Raw genomic sequence first — 14,375 nt, 5'->3', positions numbered from 1 at the left:
TTCACAAATAAGGCAAATAACCTTTGAATGTGACATCACAAAAAAATATTCTTCCTCCCATTCTGGGTGGAAGTGGTATATCTTTAGCTTTTTGCTCGATCCCGCACTCATTTTGTTGTCTCTTGTTTGTCTCTTTAACTTAATTTTAGTTCTCCCGGCACTTGACTTATTTTGTATCACTTTGCATTCTGGGTTAACAGACTGGAAAGCGATAGGTCGCTTTTTCTGTTAATCAAGTAAACTCCTGAATTAAGTGGCAGGCAGGCAAAGGGAGTCGTGATCTACCAGCATTGCCCGGTCGACCGCGGTTGACCTACTGGGCACCTCTGGCTTAGAGTGTGTGGTGTCACAGCTAGAGTCGGGGACAGCTTGAAATTCTCCTTCATATTTTTATTAAACTTGCCATAATTCCAAAACCCTACACTCCTGAGGCATAATTTTTCAGGAATAATTTAGGAAAACCTCTCCTCGGTTGGAAAATAAAAAAAAATTAAGCAAAATAATTAAACAAAATGCCTCTTGAGGGCATGAAGTGAAAAACACGTTCAACATGTCTCCATTAAACCCCATTGTAAGTTCAGCCTCATAGATCCTCACCACAGCAGCCGCACACCTTTAGTTAATCTGCCAAAAAGGCCACATTATTGACCCGAAAGTACACAAAAAGCACCCTTCAGACGCTCAGGGTCCTTGAGATGCTTCGCGTGTTGACTGATATCTGCTACGGTCATACTTGTCAACCCTCCCGATTTTCGCGGGAGACTTCCGATTTCATTGCCCTCTCCCGGTTTCCTCCCGGGGTCATATTTCTCCCGCATTTCTCTCGATTTCTGACAAAATCAGATTTACTCAGTACTGTTTCCACTCGGACTTTAATACAGCTACACCATTATTTGGTTTCCATGGTTACACGTCTCTTTAGGAGCGCGCGCAACTGAAAGTCTGAGAGGGTGAGGCAGATAGTCACAGAAAACAGAACAAAATCGACAACTACTCTACTCTCTGCTCACTCCTTTCCTGCCCACACATATGCTCCATCAAGGATGGTGCTGCGGCCTGCAAGGCATTGCACTTAGATTAACATTAACATGCTTATATTGTAGTTCTAACAGCTCCAGCGATCCACTAGCACCCCCACATTTTGCATTATGAAATGCTGCCGATTTCTGAGGTCTCAAGGTTGGCAAGTATGGCTACGGTTCTTCAACAAAACGTTCACATGTAAGAGGTTTATCTCTCATTCAGAACAATGGAAAGGCTCTCCTCTCACTGATTACTGCACCTCACAATGGAAACCTTTTATCTCTGGGCTCAAGCACAGGTGTTTCATAACGTCGTTAGCTCAAACACAAGCACCTGTGTGATGATGTCATAACTCCAACTGTCATGTTCAGAACGCTACCAAACATCACATGATGGTTAACACTGTGGCCCTGAACAGCTCTACATCAAATCTGATGTTACATAATGTGGTGTTACCATGGCAACGCATCCCTCGCCATAAAACATAATGTCGCTGTAACTCCAATGGACACGGTCCGATCGTCCCCCAATCTTCACCTGTATACCATGCCTCAACAGCCCTACAACAGCCCTACGTCAAATCTGACATCTCACCATGTGCCGTTTCCATGGAAACACATCCCTCGCCAAAAAACACGATGTTGTCGTAACACCGATGAAAAGGGTCAAAACAGCACCAGAATTCAGATAATGGTTAATAGTCCTGCCCTCAACATGTCTGTGCCAATAGTGAGTTTTCCTCATCCCTCGCAATAAAACACGATATTGCTATAACTCCTATGAAAATTGTCAAAAAGTGCTCCAACTTCACGTGTGCAAAAAGTCCAGCCGTGAAGACATCTACGTGACAGTTTTGAGATTTCTTCAAATGCCGTTCCCACGGCAACACAATGCTCACCATGAAACACGGTTTTCTCATAAATTCAGTGAAAATGCTCCAAACGGCCCAAAACTTCATAGGTTTGGTTACGATGTAGCCATCAACACATTTAAGTGTATTATGGGGTTTCATCAAATGCCGTTGCCATGGCGACAGATCACTCGTCATCAAGTTAGTTCAAAAGTTTGCGGTTAAAATATTCTGTTGCTTTTCAAAACCTTTTTACTTTATTTTCTCTTCTTAATACACATTCATTCACTACTACTAACATATAATATCTAACTTCTTCAGCCTACTTTCAGCTACAGAAACCATTCAACATGTAACTTATTCAGCTATTTCAGGACATTGAGGCTATACATTTTGTTGTTTATATCTTTTAAAACATTATCTTTTAAAGACCCTGTGAAGTGTGCACCTGTGCATGATCAGTTATGCTAATACGTATAGTAATGACCAAAATTTTCCATTGGAACCCATATCAAAAGATGTTGGAATAGCAACGAATTTGACGAGTTTTGAATTTGCCGGGGAAATCTGCAGTCGACCTTCGCCTTCGTGGGCGTGGCTTGCGATCTACTGCGTGACGTCACGAGATGGACGCCGCCGCACTGTTTACATTCACCACCGTTCATTTTTTCTCTTTTTCAAAGTCGAATTTCTCAACGTTTTTGAGCTAGTATTTTCCTGGAAAGTGTGTCGGAGTCGACTGGAAGTGATTGCCAATCGAGAAAACCTGACAATGGAGGCAACAGTGAAGAAAGAGGGATGAAAAACACAGGGGAAACGATGCATTGCCGCTGGCTGTAGTAATGTCAAGTCTGCCGAAGTGGCGATGTTTCTGTTCCCAAAAGATGAAGGTGAGCCTGGCTCAGGCGCGCCGGATTCATTTTAGAATTGGGGGGGCCAAAAAAAGTGCTTGTGTATGGCCCAATCCCAAACTACGCCCTAGACACTCCCCCTCCGTGACGGAGTGAACTCCGTGGAGTGACACATGAGGCTCCCTCCTGTCAGATGGAGGGAGTATGCACTGTCGAATGCACTTATTGTAAGTCGCTTTGGATAAAAGCGTCAGCTAAATGCAATGTAATGTAATGTAATGAGTAAATACAGCGGCAAGCTTTGGGACAAACTCCCCTCTCTCCGGCAGAAACAGGAAATGCCGTAACGGCTACAACGGTTTCAAATCAGCATCTCTTTGACAAAAAATGTAAATGAATAACTCAAATAAAACTCCAAACATCTTTAATTGTGTTACTTTTTTGTAAAGCTCTTAGTTTTAAACCTGATGTTTATAAGCTTCTTAGTGTTTGCAACAGTCTGTAAATATACACAATTTTATAATAAAATGCACACATTCACCTTTTTCTAGACTAAACACAGGTATGATCCTAAGTAAAAAAAAAATGAGGTTATCATGAGGTTGTTAACATCGCAATTTATCACTATCGTTTAGTGGTTTTGCAAAGAATTAACCACTCTGTTTTTGTACCATTCTGCGTTGAAGTACCTTCTCTTTGCCCAAATAATCTACTAGCGGTCTCCTTTTTTCTGATAGTTAGCTTTACAGCTTTAACCGCCTCAATGTCCCAACAGCAAACCTCCATGCAGTTGGAACCAGCCTGTTTCGGTTCAACAACGGCGGCGGTGGGGTCGGCGGCGGTTTTGACAGTTTCTGCGGCCGCAGACTAGAGCTGCTGCTTTTGGGTTCATCTGGCTTTGCTGTTTGAAGAAGGTCCAGCCTCCGGAGATGTGGATGTCAGGGATGTGACCTTCCAGTTGTTAAATTTAAGTTTAGATTGACCGTATTTAGTTTTCTTCTGCGCTGGTTCTTCTGACATGTTTGCAAGTGTATATATTCTTTATATCTCTAGGTTAATGGCTGACACACACAGCAGAACAACGTAACAAATAAAGTAAACAACGTAACAAATAAACAAATCTAAGCTTTTTTATTGGTTGTAATTTACATGGATACATTTGAATGGTGTGACAATGTCCTATTTGATTGGGTTAAAATGTACATATTCTTCCTGTTATGTCTGCCTGCTTTATTTTACCTAATGCAAAATGACCTGCTCCATCGAAATCGTTCGCATTGACCCGAAGACACATTTTGATTCCTAGCTTTCTAATGAGATCAGGATTGTTTTTGTACTCCAAATATTAAGCAAAATATGTCACATTATATAATGAGTGTTACAGAGTCATCGTTTTGAGAAAAAGGCCTTTAAAGTGTTTCTCTTCTCTGGAATCCATCGATCTGATTGATTATTAGCGGAGCAAATGATCAAAAATACTACGGAGGGAAGATATTTTCGTTTGGATTACTGCACTCACGGGAAACACCGGCTGTTGTTATGCCTGTTGTGACGTTAAATTACTCAGTTCTCCGCTTGTAATTATGCCATTACAAACTTCAAACCTGTATTTATCATCTGCATTTGCCGAAACAAGTTTAATATTCTGAAAGCCAAGACTTTGTTTATTTGAAATCAGATGAAAACGAACTGTAACGGACCCTGCCGTGTTATCTATGATTACTATGCCTTACATTCATAATTTCAGCGGGAGGGAGGGGGAGCGGCGCTGCGGAAGAGCAGAGTGGCCAGTGAGAGGCGAGCTGTGGTCTTCCCTTTACAAGCTTAAAAAATGCGTGTAGCTAATGAGATTGAATATATATAACAATACAAAATAACAAAATATACACAGCTAGATCAGATCGCGTTTTAGATGCGACTTTAGAGTAGAGGGGAATTATTGAAACGGGATTTGTACAGTGTTCCGCGCCGCGTGTATATACGTGTGTGTTTGTGTATTTTTGCGTTTGTGTGTATTGTGTTTGTTTCCCGGGGAAAAGACTCACGAGAAACACCGGCTGTTGTTATGCCTGCAGTGACGTTAAATTACTCCGTTCTCCGCTTGTAATTATTCCGTTACAAGCTTCAAAGTTGTAGGCCTATTTATCATCTGAATTTGCCGAAACAAGTTTAATGTACTGAAAGCCAAGACTTTGCTTAATTGAAATCAGATAAAAACAAACTGTAACGGACCCTGCCGTGTTATCTATGATTACTATACACCTTACATTCATAATTTCAGCGGGAGGGAGGGGGAGCGGCGCTGAGGAACAGCAGAGTGGCGAGTGAGAGCTGTCAACTTCCCTTTACAAGCTTCAAACATGCCTGAAGCTAGTGAGACTGAATATAACAATCAAAAATAACAAAATGTACACAGCTAGATCAGATCGCGTTTTAGATGCGACTTTAGAGTAGAGGGGAATTATTGAAACGGGATTTGTACAGTTTTCCGCGGCATCTGCTGCTGCGAAAATGTGGGGCAGGGCTGAAAAGTGGGGGGGCCAATGGCCCCCTGGCCCCCCTGCTTCCGGCGCCCTTGGCCTGGCTGGTGTCATTGTTTCGTAGATTCTTTGATTGATCATGATAAATAAAGGCCACTGGTCGATTCGAGAGAGAGAGAGAAAGAGAGACTGAGAGAGTTACAGTGTTGTCGTTAGCATCTGGTGCTAGCTCGGAGCTAACGGAGATTAGCTGTTTCAACAATAAGGAGAGGGAGAGTGCTCTCCTGTGGGACTGAGAGAGATAACGTCAGCTCCGGGAGGTAAACTGTAGCCTAAGTTATCTCAGTGGGTTTGGTCATCTATGTAAACAAATATTTCCATCTATGTAATATTAGTTGTATAAAATAGGTTAAGAAATCATTCCAATGTTTTTTGATTATTGAAATATATGTTTCATATGAGTGTTGAGAGCTGTATCCATAAATCTCTTAATGTTGCCCTCAAAGTGCACCAGATTGATCACTTTCCTCATCTATCCTGTCCGAAAAGCTGTCCAAATCAATCATTTCTCTCACACTAGTATCACTTTCCAAAGTCTCCGCCATGTTTACAATCGCAACTGGGTACATCTTGTGACGTCACAGCCACTATCGTCTGCAACTTCCGTTAGGCTCGGACGGCAAAATTAATAATTCATTAATTATGAATTATTAAAAAAATATTTTAGCCATGAACAGGCACAATGATATGTAAGGAATGAAACTGCCATTTCATTTTGGTGCAAAAACATGCACTTCACTGGGTCTTTAAATATTAAGCTTCTTCACTATGTTTCCTACTCTTCCAATTTAACATTTCACTTTCAGATTTTCAACAAAGCCATTGCGATGCATTTGAGCTGTAACAATTTTGATTCAAATAATTTCACTTTTCTGCATTTGTCCGCCAAGTTCAGCAACACACTTACTTGGTTTTTGTAGCTAAAAGCAACTACAGAGACCATTCACCTAATAACATATTATGCTTTTCCTGCATTTTCAGCAAAATTCAGCAACAAATGTACACAGTTTACAGCATTCGCACACATTTTCAGCAGGAAATGCATATTCTAGTTTGTTCTGGGAATGTCATTATCGAGCCTGAGACTTGAAAAACAGGCTCAGGGCTTAATAGGTTAATGGAGACATGTTGAAAGTTGTTGTCACTTCATGCCCTTAAGAGGCATTTTGTTAAATTTGTTTGCTTGATTTTTTATTTATTTTCCAAGCTAAGAGATGTTTTCCTACGTTTTCCATGACAAATTATGTCCAAGGAGTGTAGGGTTTGGGAATTATGGCAGGTTTAAAAAAAGATATGAAGGCGAATTTCAAGCTCTCCTCCACTCTACCTGTGACATCACGCACTCTAAGCCTTAACGAGCTGCGCAATACACACTAAGGTTAAAATCTGAAAAAGGCCTCTTTACCAAGGTCTGAACAATGTTTAATATTTCTAAAAGTATGAATATGATTTAAAAGTTGTGTAACAGGAATAATGTCAGAACGATGTGTAACATTTTAAATCTAGTCTGAAGAGTTTCTCCATTGACTTCCATGTTAAAAATGTGATGAATTATGGGATATATCTCTGGAATTATGAAAGTTATGAATGAGAAAAGTAATAGCAATCGATTCCAGTTTCTGCAATGTGGAATGTGGAAGCAGAAGAGGGACAAAATAACCTGGCGGAATAATAAAAATAAAGAATTTGTGCGTAGAAGAACAAGTAGTTGGAATGCAGTGTCAGCATTCCCACTAAATAATGTACATTTATTTCAAGCATTTCCTGCACAATCCTAAAAAAGAGAAAAAAAACAGTTGTAAATGAAAAGGCTTCATGAACATTTTGAATGGTTGATGTGTACGCCCGCTCCTGAGAGAGAAGCACAATTCATCTCTTATTTAAATTCCATCTGTGTTTGATTGATTCAACTTCCCATAAATGTGATTGCTGCAAACCATGGGTTAAGGGTAAACGAAGCAAAACAAATGTAGACAAGTACATGCACACCCATTTTCTTTTTATTTACTATGTAGTCGGAAATCCAATATCCCTTTATAAGTGAATGGAATTAAAACAAAGGCAGCTTATTATATTCAAAATATTCTCTACCTCGTTTGATGGCTAAATGAGATAAAACAAGTGCTGCCTGAGTTTCTTGTGAGACATGGCCCTCAAAGACCTTGACTCTGATCTAAACCAGAGTGAGTTGTTCTTTTTGGCCTTGGCACTTCTTATGAGTACACAGCGTTTGAGTGCGCTTCTGTGTATCTCGTTTACATGAATAATTCCTTTGATAAGGAAGCATAGTCATGATGTTTTTGTTTTTCAAACTCGATCTTTGGCACTGTATTAAAATTCAGTTATTCTACCACCGTTTCACCTGAATTAATATAGCCTTTTAACACAAAGAGCCATATAGGTCGTTTTATTCACATTTTAGTCATTATGTGTCCATTTTGCATATTTTCTGTCTAGTTCTTATCAGTGAACTTAATTTATTTGATATGTCTTATTTGGCGAGTCATTAAGGCGATGAATAGCCAGCTGATATATATATGCATTTCAGCTTAATAAGTTGTATTCAAGCTGATCCCTGGAAAAAGGTGGAAATGTGTATTAAATAGCTGATACATTTTTTTGAGTGAGTCTAGTTTTGTGTAAAAACAACATTCATATCAAGATAAAAATAACTATTGTGAAAAAATACCTGTGTTTTGTTTCCATATAAGCAGCAGCTAATTAAAAATCACATTAAAAAAATTATTAAAAGGCTGTTACACTTAGTGTCACTAATGTATAATGTTGGGGACCCATTAAGAGCAAAATTAAAGCTACACTGTAATGCTAATGATAAGTTTTGTCTCTATTACCTGCAAAGACAAGTTATATATTTGCGAACATACTGAAATCAACTGTGTCCGTCAATTTAAAACAGATGCTACAATATCATTTGTCACTGGAGATAAAGTCCCCAGAATCGGATAAAAAAAATGCAGTTTTATGACATTGAAACATTCAATAATATCTGCCTTCTTGTAAATTCATAAAATGTAGAAGCTTTAATAGACGAACAACAGTTTGTCTATTAAAATATATGCCTTGTGAACAGAGCATACAGCAGTGGTGAACGTCATGGCCTTCAAGATATTCAGAGAATACCCTGGACGATCAGATGAAACAAAACAAAAAATTGAATTAATTATTTAAATATGATTTAATACAATTTAAATCAAATGAATAAATGAGAACCATATCTGTGTTGTTGATCTGTAATATTACAGTGTTACGTTGATTTGTTTGTCTTTCTCGATCCATGCACTACGTATTTGAGTGTTTTTGTGTTAGAAAATAAATGTAACCAATCAGATATTTTTCTGGGTCTCTGGAAAGAATATCCTTCAACCAAGGTATTCTATATCCAATGATATAATGATTTGTAGCCAATGGGCGTATTCTTTCAGAGTTTCCCTCGGTTCCAGGGTATTCTAGAAGGCCCGTTAGTTCACTGGCTCGAGACAGAGGATCCAGCGTAAGTGCTACGTAGCAAGGAGGTTTTATAGTTTTTTTACGTCGAAATGGCAACAGGTGAAGAGGATGTTGTTGCAGAATTGAAGTTAGTACCCTTTTCAAGACGATCTCTCAGTGAAAAGATGGACATTATAAAAAAAGGCCGTCCAACGCAAAGTGACTGCCGCCGTGACATCTGTCTAACTAGAACAACCACATTTTCGAATCCGGGGGGGTTTCTACAGAAGGTCCACTTGTGATAGACACGGTTCACCAATGGCATACAGTAAGGTCAGCTACACAGACGAGTGCAGTACACACTGTCATACAGATAGTAATTTCTCACTTTATATCATGCATCGGGCGGTGGTGGCGAATTGGGCACCACTGCCTAGGATGGGTCAAATGCAGAATGTACATCTCCCCTCTATGGGACGATTAAGGGTATATCAAATACAATAAATTCAAGCAAATAAATGCATGCATGGTAATTTCCAGATTAATATTTGTATTTTGTGCCTCTACTGTGACACGTTTCCATGCTTAAGTGTTCAAAAAGCTCTTTATTCTTCTCCTACTGCCTGTGCTGCAGCACCTCTTTTCACCCTCTATCTAAAACTAGAGCCCAGTCTGCTCTGATTGGTTAGCTAGCCGTTTCTGTTATGATTGGTCAACGTCTTAGAGATGTTCTGCCTCTTAACATATTATGTATCAATAGAAGAGCAAGTGTTCCATAGTGGTGTCACTTTGTTACAGAAGTTAACAAAGCAGACTAGGAGAGTGAGTGTTGGAGAAACTGTTACGAACTCAGAATCTCAGGGGATAGGACTCAATTGCACGACCCAGGAGACAGAGGTAGTATTTGTAAGATACTTTATTTTCAATAGATGAACAAAAATAATCACTATCAAATCTCTGGATGAGATGATGAGATGACAACAAGAGAACAAAAGAAAATTGCTCACGTAGCGAGGAACAAAATATCTTGACAACAAGGAGGGCATAGATCTGACCTAGGCAAGAGACAAGACGAACTGACAAGGAACATTGGGAGACTGGGGAATTTAAACACACGGCAACAAGACACAGGTGGAAACAATCAGGGGCGGGGCTGGTGCTGATGAGCACAGAAGACACACAAAAAGTAGACAATCAGGGAATCTGGAATTACAGGTAAACGGTGAGTGACAAAACAAAACAGGAAGTGGAAGACAATACAACCATAAAACATAAAATGTGACTAACTCAACATTTCTGTCGGTGCACAACAGAAGCTCCCTCTCGTGGAAACTTCGTTTTTTTGTTTTGTATCAGTTCAATTCAATTGTAATACATTTTCGCATTTCTTTTTTTTTTTTCTAGTTTCAGAATTAGAATGTTGAAAAATAAATGATGTGCAGTATTGGGATGGTAACTGGAGAGCTGTGCAGATTTTAAAAGAGGTAGCTTTGTACATAAATATGTAAAGTTTACCGAGTCTGTGCGGGATTCTCTTTGATATTTGTAACGGAGGTGATCTCTGGGCCGTAGATCTCGGTCTCCGTTACGTATTATATAGCTTCACTATTGGCGAAGCATATTAATTTGTTCCATTGTAAAACATTGCACGGGAAGCATTTGATGTATGAAAGATGAAAAGAGCTTGTGTGGCGTTCAAACCCGTTTTATTGAATGGTTTACATGACGTCATTATGAGAACACATTAATCCTTGATGTCGGGGGGCTGGATTGGCACGCCAACCTATGGGTGAACAAAGTATGATTAGCGATTCTAGTCATTTAAAAGCTGTTTAGACTAAGAAATATACATTTCTGTTATATATGTGTCATATCGTCCCTGCAGTAGTTAACATCATAACACTCACCTCCACCTGTTCTCCCGTCTCCGGTCCCAGGGTCCGTCACCGTAAAGAGTCCCAGGGGAAACGGCGAACCCGGTTTTATCGTTCCGGGTGGGGTTATTGAGCAGGGTGGAGGCAGGGGTGGTTTTATATCGTGCACATTGATGTTGTTGGTTTATAATATGTTTCCTTTTGTACATTAATTAAGTATACTTTAATTAATATATGTTTGTTATTTCCAAGTAATGTTTATTTTTATTTGACTGGTTTTCATTATCTGAGCTAACCATCTGTGCACATACCACCCCTTTTGAAGGTACAGTCCAATTGTTGGGCCTATAAAGGGTGGCATGTTAGGCTCATTGAGAGAAAGCGATAGTGCTGGAGACAGTTATATGGGGAAATTGATGTTGTTTATCATGTACCAACGATGAATAAATTCCCACACCGGGTTGTATCAGGACGTTCTTCCTCTGCCTCCTTACTAGGTCGGGCTGCTCAATTGTCAGCTTCACAAGATATTATTAACAAGATTTTGTTGTTGTTATCAAAATGATTTTTAAATGTACTTTCTTCTAACTGAATATTGGTCATAGTTACCATTGAAATAAAAAACAAAACCTACACAAATGTGATTAACAAACTACTAAAAAGTCCACAACAGCATTTCAAAGCACCTTCAGCTGAATGTCCAATACCTGCACCCCAATGAACCCAAACGTTTTCAGCATGAATAGATGAATCCAACCAAGGTGTTCTCTGAAATTCCTCAATCACCATTTGAGCTCCCGTCCTCAGCCGGCGGCCTCGGCTGTCAGCATGGTGCCACGGCAGCTGGCACCAAATCGCTGATTTATCGAAGTGAGAGGGAAACTATGAAGCTTACTTTGTGACAGCTCTGAAGCTTTAAAATGTAAAGATGTCATTGAACTGATGAATGGAGAGAGGAAAAGCTGAGCCTGCCCGCTGGCGTCATATGTCACTGTCCAAAGTGATGAGAGACTCTGCCTGCTGCCCTGCTACACTCGCCCAAAGGCTCCGCTGGGGAACTTTCATTACTGAGGTTGGAAGAATCAGGAATCACATTTTCTGTAGAGTGGACGCCTATGGGTACTGCATATTAGAATGAGTTCAACTTCATCACGGTTGGGACAAATGTTTGCTTCCACCTTATACAAGACCTACGCTTCAACTGCACATGACAGAATAAAGAAGCTTTGGTCTCTTGCCATTACTCATCGTTGGAAAGCACTTCAAACAGAGGCATGAACTTGAAGTGGTGATAATATGATAGAATAATGGTATGATAGAGGGTTAATGTTATGTATCGTGTCACACAACACCTAACCAGGATGGTCACAAATGAAAGAGAGTGGAGTAGACAGGAACTTTTAACATAAAGACTTTATTTTAACATTCAATAGGCCAGGCAAGGCAAACAGAACCAAACAGACATTGTTCTTGATATAACATATTAGAATCTGAAAAAGATTTAACAAAGAACAGGACTAATGCGAGAATAAAGTACAGGTGTACTAAGGCTCAGGTTGTTTCAGGTCAATTTACATATTTCTGTAGGCCAACCAGGAAATTAGCATTGCAATGGGTCCCTCGACAAAAAGCAATGGGATTTCTCCATTGGATTACGGTATATTGCAGAAAATAAGCCTTGTGGCCATCAACCGTTTATGATCCTTATCACATGTTTTTCAGCAGGTTAATCTCCAACTATTAACAACACTTTGTGATATTTGAAGATTAAAAGCTAACAACATACTATAATCAAACTGCCTGCACATAACCACCCTCAAGCTAAAGGTGGACTTGTGTCGGTTTGATGACGTTTATTAGTTTATTTATTGGCAACCAACGTTAATTTAACAAAAGGAAGCTTCAGAGTTTCACGAGTGGGGTATTTACTGAGGTATTTTATGTCATAGAACAAAATAAGAAAATATTTTATATCCAGCCTTTAACCACAAATGCGTTTAAAAACCCATTTACTTCAAGACACGTCAACTGGAAGTGTCAAAGTGCAAAGTTATTTCCAGGTTTTAGGATTCATTGCTCCAACACTTTATAAGGCCAGGACATACTAAAAAAAGGCGAGAAAAAACACAAAACAGGAATTATAAACAGACATGACACAGGGACAATGTTTTTACAAAATAAAAAAACAAAAACCAAGATGTGATTAAAATAAGAAGCTGTCTGTTATATCATGCATTTGTATAGCACACTAACTGTACATGCTCTGAAGAAACTGATAAACTGTCATTTTTATATTGTAAAACAAACCTGCTGGCATAGATAGATTTTCCCTTGCATAGCTGACAAATAAATGCTGCAGCGGTGTGACTAATGTATATCCTTTTATCTTGGTAAGTGTCAGATTTGCTGTGATAAAAGCTACGGCAAGTAGGAACATTAGCATAGAGCTCAACTGGAGCCTCCGACTCTGCGCGCTGCGAGGAAACAACAATGGGGAGCTGTGTCTACAACATCAATCAAGACAGTGTTAGGAAATGCACCCAGGTTATTAATTGTTCACCCTGACACCAGAAGATGTAATTAATACACTGAATTTGAGCCACTGGCTACATACTGAACACCTTAACGGCAGCTGTATTATATATCATTCTTTGCATTCATATATGCTCATTCTACAGGACATTGGATTTGATTGGGTGCTGAAGAAACAGTCAAACATTCAACAGCAGGTTAAACTTGGAAAACAAGGGCAAGCACACTATAAAGCCCCAAAACAGGCTGCACTTTCCAAAATGATGCAAAAATATACAAACAGAAATGTGCCTAGACACATTATGAAAAAAAAACATCTTCACCAACTTCACCATGGTCCCAGCTGTGTGCGTCACTTTTTAGTATCCCAGTTTGTTTCATTAAAGCAGCGCTTTTAGTAATAGCTGTGAATGTTTTAAAAATGCAGTGTGTGTCTTATATTTGCAGCATTTTTGCCTCGTTTGCCTCTGTCAGCCACCTTATAAAACCCACTGGATTACACCAAATATTTTGATGATGAAGCAAAAAGTGGCCTCATAAATGTCATCTCTATTTCACTTCTATTGTATCATTCCTGTTATGTGCATGGTCTTAAACCCAAAGCTCTAATTTGTAAGGGAATAAAGATCCCTATATCTGTGACAATATGTTAGCTTAAATTGCCAGTTGGTAATGATGATAGCATTTCAGCTCGATGTCTCCTGACGATGCTTTACAGCCTCCACCCTGGAATTATCCAGCCATGTTTCAAGCTCCCTCGTCACTGTTACGACTTTTAAATCAGTCCTTCTAATTACTAGCCGGACTGATTTGTAAAAGTGCATTCATCTTGCTAACGAGACAGACTTTTTGTTTTTTTCTCTGCAGTTGTACAGCTCGGTGGACTTTGGAAGAAAGTGGCAGCTCATTCACGAACGTGTCACGCCGAGCCGATTCTACTGGTGAGTCATCCATTTTTTTAAATGTCCACTCCTCTCCTCCAAAGTTTAGTTTACTCAGGAATGCAGAAATTGTTGCTCATGTTCCACGCGACTGAGCAAAGGGATATTGATGGCTTGGGACGAGGTGTGTGAATGACTGGTGATGCTGCTGGAATTCTGCATATCATCTACCCCTTGATACAATCAGGCAGAGATTAATCTCCCTCAGAACACACTTTGCATTCAGCATTCCACTTCATTTCTCAAATGCGCCCGGCTCGTAGTGGGCACATTGCACATAAATATAAGCAATAGAATAAAAAAGGGGTGGTTTTATA

At 39.6% G+C, this 14,375-nt stretch overlaps 1 protein-coding gene across 2 annotated transcripts in view; it reads left to right on the top strand.

The window, feature by feature from the left end:
* Nucleotides 1–14,375, top strand: part of LOC307039389 (VPS10 domain-containing receptor SorCS3-like) — a 355,063-nt gene that overhangs the window by 233,901 nt on the left and 106,787 nt on the right. For both annotated transcript variants that reach the window (XM_079681402.1, XM_079681403.1), the window contains one exon: nt 13,985–14,058. In XM_079681402.1, the coding sequence (XP_079537528.1) occupies nt 13,985–14,058 (74 nt within the window). The remainder of the gene's footprint in view (nt 1–13,984; nt 14,059–14,375) is intronic.

Source organism: Notothenia rossii (genome assembly GCF_949606895.1).
Source record: "Notothenia rossii genome assembly, chromosome: 1".
Lineage (NCBI taxonomy): Eukaryota > Metazoa > Chordata > Actinopteri > Perciformes > Nototheniidae > Notothenia > Notothenia rossii.
The sequence above is the reverse complement of the archived record's forward strand: the minus strand, read 5'-3'. Positions and strand labels throughout refer to the sequence as shown.